Raw genomic sequence first — 10904 nt, forward strand, 5'->3', positions numbered from 1 at the left:
ATTTTCACTTTTCTTCACAACTCACAAACTGATGAGCCACTTTTTAAATCAAGCTTTGACATCTCCAAGTAATGATAAAGGGTATACTGCAGAAACTACCTCTCAAAAAAAAAAAAAAAAAAAAAAAAAAAAAAAAAATTGTTTCCCTTAGAGGAACATTTAGGTAAGACAATGGAAAACTTTCATCCCCTTTTGAGTAATTACCTTTCCTTTTTGTGTGTGGAAATAACATAGTTAATTGTTACATTTCATGTAGCAAAGAGGAAGAACTGATGATCATTAAAAATAATACAAAAGACATTGTATATTTTATTTAAGAACATATGAATACATATCAAAGATGGGACTGGTATGCTAGCACGAGCTGGAGAGCGTACAACGTGGAGGCAGTCAGGACACGTAGGGCCAGGCTAGGACTTGGCTGACATCATACCTTTTCTTGCTTAAACATGTTCATAACAATATTAGCAAAATATGATCAGCTAACAAAGCACTGGCAAGGAAGAATAATTTTAATTAAGGTTCTACCTAAGCAAAAAACATTTAGCAAAGAGTACTGTTCTTTGTCTTCAAATTTGTCATAATACTGTCATACATGTCCTGACCCCTGCCTGAGATCACAAAGGTAACTTCACTGAGCAGTGCCCCCTGACTGATATGCTACTACTGATAATACTGCCAAGTTTTCATTGCATCTTTTCCAGTCATCCCAAATTATCATACTACATAATCATTTTACTTCTATCCCCACTTGGCAAACTCTAAGGCTGGTTATAGCTTTTCTATTTATTGCACATAAAGATTTTTGTATTTATTAGCAAACCTCTGTAGCACATTCAGAGAAATTAGGATTAAATGTGATTGAACTTACACCAAGCTCCTTCTCTTTGTAGCAGACGCTTTTTATGAAAATTACCAACGCTAATGTACTGCTCACTCCAGCTTTTTATGTCCTGCAATTAAACCTGTTGGGGATCTCACTTCTCAGTGCAACCATGTTGTTACAACTAACGCTTCACTAGCCCATGTTTTAAAATATTCATCCACGCACTGACAACTTTCCAGCCTCACAAACATTTGTGCACAAAAAAGCATTTATACTGACAATCACTTGCTGAAGGAATAGAACCCATAATATAGGGAAAGAAATGACTCTGCATCACCTTCAACACTGAACATTGTCTTTTTCTGGGATTTTGTAAACGTAGCAAAGATCAACTTCATTATTCAGTACTACAAATACCATAATTGGATACAATTAAAACTATATATAAAATATTAGGAAAGAAACTGTGATAAATAATTTACCCTAGGGAAAAAAGCAATGAAAAATGTTGATAAAAGACTTGTAAAAAAAAAATAGTCAAGAAGCAGGATGTAACCATGGCCATTCAATATCCGGCAGTCAAAACACATATGCCACTGTAAAACTTCAGACTCACAGGTAAGGAACATGGATGGTCTACAAACACAATGAGCTTCTAAACACATTTAAGAATATCCCATCCCTCTTGCAGGGTATGTGTAAGACATTTCACTTATTTAACAAACACTGGCAAAATGCCGGTGTAGCTCTCAACCTGCACTAGCTAGTTCACTGCTGAAAAAAACTTTTTAGTGACTCCTCTGACCCTATCACAGAAATGCTTGCAGACAATTAGTCAAAAGCTGTACTGCCAGCATGTATGTTGTTCATACAAAATATTTCCTGAATATCCATTTATCAAAAGTTTTATTTTCTTTTAGGTCTAATAAGATATGTATCATGTATCATTAAGCAGATTTCCAAATATGCTTCATTTGCATTCATTCTGATAAAGTTAGTACAAAACACACAAATAACTGAAAAATTCCATAAACCTTGTTTTAAAATTTCAACATTATTTTTATATGCAAGTAAATATAAAAGCTTCATTAACCATGGCCAAAGTATATTACCATAATTAAAGAATCTGTAATACCTCAATTGTTCCAAGTTCTGTCTTTTCCAAATAATGAAAAAATCAATGAATATTAAATTTACATATTTAAGGGCACTATTTCATCTTAAAAATATCCATATATACCAACCCATTCACATTACACATCTTTACAACATAATTCTGGAAAACATGACTATTTGCTGAAACATAGGCCTCTGTGACAATCTCTCCTAATTAAAAATTCATATATGTAAGCATTTTTAAATCAAATTCAAAGGGCATTTAACTTCCCATAGGTAAAAATGTGTTTTCTTAAATTTCACAATACTTCACCTCCTGACACTGCTTGGCATCAAAATAAGGTAAATGAGTTGTCTATGTCAAAAAAAGCACTCATCACATAATTAAAGAGTGAAATATTGGCAATTTAACAAAACTCACATTATAAATAAAATATTATTTCATCTTTAGTCTGGCAACTTATAATACTTAAAAAGAGAAAAAATGATGCATCACACACATCCGAAGACACTCAGAAAGTGCTAACAATAACCATACCAGGTCAAGTGCACTTAAGTAATGGGGCCTATCAATCACTACCTGTTTCCTTTGACATGCAAGAAAAGTACCAGCAAACTAAGAGGATCTTCAACACCTAGCAAATATAGCTGGCTATAATGAAACCGAGTCCTTAGAGAGGGTTAGGAATTCTGAACCTTTTGAAGTTTTGCCTTCCATCCGTCTGAGATACAACTAACATTACTTTCCAACTCTATGCCTTATGTGGTCTCTTTGCCATTATGTTAGAAGGTGCAATGTTTTCATTTGGATCGTGCTTTATTTTCAACTACATGAGATAGCCAGTAGTTTTAAATATGAAATATATCTTACATTACCCTAAAAAGCATGAAACTAAAATGAATAAAACTGAATAGAAAGACAAACCTTGAAGCAATCACAATATTGCATGATCATATGCACAAGCACATACATGCGCACACACTCAACTCACATACCCACAGCATTTAAATAAATATATGTTACACTTTTCTTTATGTTATCACTCTCCTTCCCATTGTTTGCATATGAATGTAGTTGTGTGCACTGAGTTTGCATTGTGTGTACCTGTGTATCTGCATGTTTATATGTAAGTGCATTAGTGATGTATAAAAAAATTCTTGCATTCTTCTTACTCTGCAATAAATGTAGAAAAACTGAACATTGAAGGGCAATTCCTGCTTTTTGAAATCAACTGACAAAAATAATAACTAAAATCATAAGAAATATGTCAAATCCCTTACATATTTGAGAACGTTTCAAAGACATCATTACCATCAAACAAAATGGAAGCACTGCAAGTGATCGTAAAGGGTTATATAGTCATCATATGTATGGCATTGCTAAAAAACGAATCTTCATTATTTTTACACAGTACTTTAATTAAATAAAAATTGCAATGATAGTGAGAATAATATTGAATTACAATAATTTTCAAAAGGAAAAAATATATATATAAATAAAAGAAAAAAAATACTGGCTTTGACTCACAACTGCTTTTTTTGCAACACACTCACCAAGCAGCACAGATTTGTCAAGATTGTAGCACTATTGCATGATCAGCTATTTGAAATTCCAACATGCATCCTGTGGATAAAAGACACTTTGTCTTCACTAGTGATCTTCTCTGGAGTCTTGACTAGATACCAAATTGACCCTGGTATTCCATGTCTAGAGACAGCCTGGCAAGGCATACAGATAACTGCACTCTTCAGGACTGTTTCTTGAACTGTGCTCACTAATACTCAGTTTAGAAAAAATCAGGGGAAATCATATGGAAAGGGGGGTAAAAATAATAGTCAATAACATTTAATCGATCTCCTTATTACTATATGTCACACTATTCTTGCAAATGCTGCTATTGGTAAATGGTGCCGATGGATTGACTCTTCACTCATCTTCGAAATGTAATTTACTTGAGATGAATCTAGCACTTGAGCACAATTCAGAAATTTCAGTCTAGTCCGTTCAGCAGCATAGGTGAGCAAAGACCACAGAAGCACTACCACTAACATTCACCACTGTATCTACATATCATATTTACAAAAAAGTAATACAATTTTCACCATCATAATCATATATGCTAATGTGGCATAGTAATAATTCCATGACAATGCATAAAAAACACTAGCAAGAGTATGAAAACTGACACTGTACTAAATGCAAAGGCTTATGAGGGTCCAAGGAAGTGGATCCTACATGCCCTTCCAACCCTGGGTGAGGAGGGCACTATGTACATAAGATTTAGGAGTGCAAGGGGGCAGGGCTTGTACAAAATTTGATGTGGAGGAAACCATGGGATAGGCAGTGTGGCTCTCATTTACAATCATTCATAAAGCACGTGAGTTAAGAGGTGTGGCTGTACAAAAGTAGACAAGAAGCCAATTCTATAAACAAAGTATCTTTCCTACGAAATGCAAATCATGCACCAAGTCCATACTGGTGTTTTTTGAAGTTCAATCAAAACCATGTTATCAGTTTGAGGTCAGCATCATCATCACATTCATCCATTCTGATGCCTGGTTGAACTAACAGCACACTGAACACAACTGAGTATACCTAGCATGGCTTAACATCACTACACCTTTGACTACATCAAGTCAATTGAGCTGTACATTTTGTCAGTTTTTGAAACTTGACATATCATTCAAAAGCAGTGCTTCATGAAATACCTTTGCTTTTCATGTAATTTCTATTTATAAAATCAAAAAGGCCTTACCATATTACTAAAACCATGTTGATACACATTGTCTTAAACTCACAAATAACATATAAAATGACTTTTTAATCAAAGCCCTGCTGATATTTTAGCTAGAATAATATGTAGGATGTGTCATGTGTCCATCCACAGCACAAGATAGCCAGCTTGTGGCCCTGCACCACTCAACTACATATAGGCCACTCTCCTGTTAACACACACATACCACAATGCCATTAAAAAGTTTCTTTCAGCCACACAAACAGGCTAATCCTCTTGCAGTTCCATAGACTATTGTGTGGAATACAGCACAAGTCATTTGTGCTTTGCACCAAGAACACCTTCTTTGGTCAATAATATAGTATGGGAAACACAACTATAGTATCATTTCAATAACAATGGTCATGTATCAACTGATAATGTCCTGGGGTTTTACATTAATGTAAAATATGAGCATTGTATATGGTACAGATTTTTCCTCACTTGTACCAAATCAGTTCCTCTATTAAGAAAAGGTAAGTGGTCCCTAAATCATGAAGTAGGCCCTGTAATTGCGACTTTCCTAGAGAAATGCCACTATTTCCAAAGGGCTCCTATTTCTCTGACAGCAGGATCACACTTATCTTCGATTTAGCTCCATCTTGACAGCTGAAAGTAAAATAATAAATTAGTAAATCATTGCAATGAAATTACATTAAAATTTATTTATAATGCACAAGTAATTAGTTCACAGTAATGAAAAAATGTTCATCAACTGTAATTTGACATGACTTCATTGTGTCAAATTTATTCCTTTTGTGGGCTTAACTTTTAAAGTCACTTTATGGAATTAAGTGATTGTTGAACATTCTCCATCAAACCCAACACAGTTTTCTAATTTGATGCTCCTTTAATTATTTCATGAAAGATTGTAGCTGCCAACACAGTTTTCTAATTTGATGCTCCTTTAATTATTTCATGAAAGATTGTAGCTGTGCATTTCTTACCACAAAGCAAGCAAGGGATAACTTGACCAGATGTAAATAATCCTAATTCTAACTCTTAAGGCTAGTAGTATGATAACCCCTGCAATCAGAATGATGTGACCATCACATCATGAAATCATTTGGCCTGAACTTACCATCATGAGAAAATTTGGATGAGGGCCAGGATGACAGAAACTTGCTGTTATGAGAATTTCAGCTGAAGGCAGGGGTAACAGGAATAACTTCCCACAAGTGCACAAAGCTCTTTGATGGTGGTTGAACTCAGTGGGTATTTAGGAAGGGGCTTTTGCATTTTTTCCATCAACAAACAAGTGTGAAATGTACCATCCATGAGCAATGGCTGGAAGAGTGCCAGCTCCAAGGAGGACACTATTTCCATGCACAGGATCCTATTCCTGGCAACCATGATTGGCAGTACAGACTATATTACAGAAGATTTTTATATAAAAAAACTAAATAACAAAATGTTACTTATTATTGTTATTGCACCAAGTTGTGGATTACCAATAGATATGTAGTCTGTACAAGGAGAACAGTCTATTAATATCTGGATAAAGCAAATCAAATGACAAAGATAGACATCAGAAAATGGGAAAAAACAAAGAACACTTATGCAGAAAAAGAGAAAATAACATTGTAAAGGGGAGACATGGAGTCTTGTCCACACACATGAGTGTTCATGTAAGCCCAGCCTACAAGCCACACATCCATCAGAGTGGCTGCTCAAATAATCCTAATGCCCATATTTTAGCCCCCGTACAGGTAGTGAAGCATCCAATTCCAAGGAGTTAAGACGACACACATCAAATAATGCCCTAACATGTATCCTAGCATAAATAATAAGGTAGTGTTGAGAATTAAATTGTGATTTCCACAGTAAACATTTCCCTTCTCTAACCTGGATCATCAGCAGGTCAATCTACCTGCTGCCTGCAATGACTGCCATGTGTGAAGAAAATCACATATTTTTCCCTTTTTACTACAACATTTGAACAGCTATGAAAACCTATTAACATACATTACAACAAACTCAATGTTTTTACCCACCAATTGAGTTATTCATCCAAACTATTCAAATAGACAGCAAGAATAATCAGATTAAAGCCTCATAAATGAGACTAGAATCTACCTTTCATTGTATAACAGAGGGCGGTCAATTATCCCAAACCATATCATGAAAAAATCTACTGTTGCTGATCTCTTTCTAAATACTAGGGCAGTAGTTTCCAACACTTTCCTATAGGAGACCTACTTGAACAACATTAGTCTTTACAGCTTATCACCTAGGAGTTACTGTGACCTCAATCAAACTTTGAGTATACCATACAAGCTGAATCTACAACATGTACAGAATGATTTGTGAGTACCATTTCTTTCATTCAGTTCTTAAACTGCATTCTGTGAAAATATCAACAGCCTTGTTGAACTGCTCGCCCAAAACAGGGTTGTGCCCCATAAGCTGGCAACCACTGCATTAAGGGGAATCCTGGATAAATACTATTAACTAATAGCTCACTCTAGTCCTTTCTGTTAAATAGACTCCTACTGACAAGGTTGAGAAGCATTGTGAGCTAAAAGGACTTTTCTCATATCCCTCTATATACCATTAAGAGGTCCCATATGTGTGGGTTTATTATAAGCTAATAACTACAAGTCAAAACTTAAGATTAAACACAGGGATAAAATCAAATACTTATATTCAACATTGAAATAAAATATATACAGAAAGCATTCATGCCTACCATCAATTATCTCCTGTTTTACTTTATCTAGCTCCTTCCTCATTTCATCCATTATCTCTTCTTTAAGTCTCTCCAGCTCTCCTGACGATGCCCCCCCACCACTGGATGATTCTCCAAGGCCATTGACTCTGGGGGTGCTTCCATCGTCTGAGGTGGAGCCAAACCTCTTTCGCGAAGGCTTGGGTGATTCAGGTCCAGTCTTGCCATTTGTTGAGGAAGTGTTCCCAGGACTCTTTTGTGACGATCTTGGTGGGTCCTGTGGATGAGTAAATATATCTTGAATATTTCCTGCTCCTTGTTACATCTTCAGACAAGGTTATCTTAAGTTCAAATCAATAACAATCTTTGCATGTATAAGAAAGCATTACTATTTCTACATTGAATCATATGAAGTTATTTTAATTCTGAATTATCTGATTTTTACTTACAAGTCTAAAAATAATGCACATTTATATAATAAAACAAAATTCAAAATCTCCCTAGCTAAAACTCAAATCAAAACAAATCAATGTCAATATCCTTCCAAAAACCAACCTGTGACTGTGTGGGTGATGAAGGAGGGTCCTTGTTCTTGGCCCTGCGTCGTGCAAGTGTGGCAGCCATTTCATCCATCATAGTCATCATACCACCTAATGCTGGCCGTTCCCCTGAGCCACGTCCAATGCTGCCACCAGAGCTGCTGGAGCCTGTACTCTCACTGTCTGGGGCACGAGTCTTACGTAGTTTGGCACTAGCTAAAGCATTAGCTAACCCACTTGGTTCATCAGATGATGACTGAGATCTTGCTAGTCCACCAGGTGGAGGGGGTGGAGGTGGTGGGGCAGCAGCAGCTGGTGGAGCAGGAGGAGCTGGAGGAGGAGGAGGTCCACCTGCAGGTGGAGCAGGAGGTGCAGGTGGTGCTGGAGGACCACCTCCCACTGGCGGTGCTGGAGGTGCAGGAGGTCCACTTGAGGGAAGAGGAGGAGGACCACCAGCTGGAAGTGGGGGAGGACAGCCAGGGGGTGCTGGGGGTCCTGGAGGTGCTGGGGGCGCATTGGGGGCTGAGTTGGTGCGATGATGACCAGGAGGTGGAGGTGGTGGAGGTGCTCCAATGTTCTGTTGGCCAGCCATGCGACGCTCTTGCATCACTGCTACATCTTCTCGCGTCATCGTCCTGCAACAATTTGTACATGATCAGTGTATAGTTTATCATAGCCTTCAAACAGAGAACACACTAATAACAATAAAACATCAAAAAATAACAAGTAAGATTTCAGTGTTAATCTTATCAATCTAAAGCTTACTGATAGAGAAGAGGCATGCTGCTATCTAACTACTTGGGATCTTACAGAAGAAATCCAACTCTACAAATAAAAAAAAGTGAAATGCTAACCTAAATGAATAAGCTTTTACTTACACCTTTGATTCCATCACAGTTTGGCAGAACTCAAATACAAAATATAGCAAATAAAGGAAGGCAGATAATACATATTCAAATGAATATAAAAAGGATACCACCACCAGCGTCAGCTAGAGGAGCCTGGAGCGTGACTAGTTGTCTAGCAGTACTGTAGGAGAACTTGTCTACAGAGATCTTATTATGGGGGATCAACAAACAACAGCTTTACCTACACATTTTTCAGTCTCCTACTCCCATCTCACTTCCCTTAATGCCTGGAAAAGATCTAGCACATATTTACTTTACAAGTACTCATCCACTGGCACAAGAGAAATGACACTGCAAGGAAACAGATAAGTGTAGCAGGTCAGCACCCCAGTCCCCATCCATTAGTGAGAGCAGCTGTGAGTCAGCATCAACGCAGCATCAGTAGAGAGGTAGTGGTAGTAGTGGTCCCTCGCCCGTGCACCAAGAGAGAGCATCAACAGCCCGGGCAGGTGTGATGCAGGCTATCTTTACTTTACCGCGTATCATGATAATGGTGATAGTTGTCGTAGGTCCTGTCGTAGGTTTTCTCGTAGTGGTTGTTGTAGGCATGGGGATCAGCATACCTGTACCCCATGTCCTCGTCGTTGTAGATCTGGTTGTGGTACTGGGGCTGAGACTGTTGCTGAGGCTGAGTCATCATGGGTGGCTGTTGTGGCAATTGCTGCTGCTGTTGCTGCACCTGCTGGGGAGGAGCTGCTGGGGGAGGTGGTGGGGGCCCTTGCCGTACATTACCTCCATTGTTGAGCACCTGCAGCAGAGCATGTCAGCCTTATTATAGCATTACAATTATATAGCTTGATAAAATACATTAATAAAACAGAAGTGTACACTGCTGTAACATTATAGGGTCACTAATCAAAAATAAAATAATAAACAGTTAGAGAGTGCTATAGAACTAATACTATTTTGGAAATTTAGTCAAAATATGCATCAATACATATAATCAAATTGTTCTCCTGCAAACAGAATCAAAATCAGAATATCTAGAAGTCAGAGAAAAACCTATTTTGCTAAATTACTAGGTAAAAGTTGACAATCAGTTTTCTGGCAGATTTGTTAATCATTATTGATGTCTGAAAATTAATCAAAACTCAAGATAAGTGCCTACATAGTATATATATCAAAATCCCAATTATAACTATGGCAAGCACATAATTATCTTGCGCAAATGACTAGAAATGGGGCATGGTGCATTATGAACCTAGGTTTTCATACAAATGGTTGTTTTTTCCTGTGCCGAACACTTGGAATCAGACACATGGATGGCAAAACCAATATCACAATACGATATGGCAATTATGCATAGGCTCCCTTGGCCAGCAAGGAAGGATGAGGAAAGGAGGGCATTATTTACACTCCTAAGCTTATCTTGTGTTTTTTCCCCCTTTTTGGTAATCCTTCCTCATTGTGCAATTTAGTGATGCAGCAGTTGGAAAAGACTATGAAAGAAAATACGGCAAGGAGAGGAAGCAAGAAGAAACCACTCCCATCCATACTCCAGCCACTGTCTCCATCCCTCCTCTCCTACGCCTATGGCTAATTATTGCTTTTGATTACCATTTGGTGCTGAAAATAACATGAGCATCATATGCATTTCCAGCAAGAAATAACTGTTGTGAGCACAGAAATGTCTGAACCATTTGTTAAAAATACATTTTTGTGCTTAAACTGTTCTTAGATATTCCAATATTGATTAGATATCCTTGGGTATGATGGTGTGTTTAGTTTGAGGTATAATAAATGGTCATTTCAACCCAGATTTTTCATTATTTAAAAAAATATTCAAGAGGATAACTGCTCTAAAAAAAATATTGGAATTGATCATAAAAGGTATTAATGAGGTATTAGTGAATATCATGAATGCTAGTTGCATAAGGTAGGGTATTCTTTCTCATGGATAGCGGAGGTATATGAAAATATCATTCATGTGGGAAAATGCCATCATTTTTTTCAACGATGATTTCTAAATAAATTTCCCAGAGATGATTTATACCAAAATTTTAACAAATATTCCTAATCCATTCAAAATAATGAATACAGTAGAGACAATTCAGCAAAGATGTAAACATCTAA

At 37.1% G+C, this 10904-nt stretch overlaps 1 protein-coding gene across 9 annotated transcripts in view; it reads right to left on the minus strand.

The window, feature by feature from the left end:
• Window positions 1-296: 296 nt before the first annotated feature.
• Window positions 297-10904, minus strand: part of ena (ENAH actin regulator enabled) — a 125417-nt gene continuing 114809 nt past the window's right edge. For 6 of the 9 annotated variants that reach the window (XM_070122087.1, XM_027379055.2, XM_070122084.1 and 3 more), the window contains exons 4-7: window positions 9308-9579; window positions 7940-8558; window positions 7406-7661; window positions 297-5325 (exon numbers count right to left, since the gene is read on the minus strand). In XM_070122087.1, coding sequence (XP_069978188.1) covers window positions 5297-5325; window positions 7406-7661; window positions 7940-8558; window positions 9308-9579 — 1176 coding nt within the window. In that variant the 3' untranslated portion in view covers window positions 297-5296. The remainder of the gene's footprint in view (window positions 5326-7405; window positions 7662-7939; window positions 8559-9307; window positions 9580-10904) is intronic. The other 3 variants (XM_070122088.1, XM_070122089.1, XM_070122085.1) reach the window with 1 other exon arrangement.

Source organism: Penaeus vannamei, chromosome 5 (genome assembly GCF_042767895.1).
Source record: "Penaeus vannamei isolate JL-2024 chromosome 5, ASM4276789v1, whole genome shotgun sequence".
Classification (NCBI taxonomy): domain Eukaryota; kingdom Metazoa; phylum Arthropoda; class Malacostraca; order Decapoda; family Penaeidae; genus Penaeus; species Penaeus vannamei.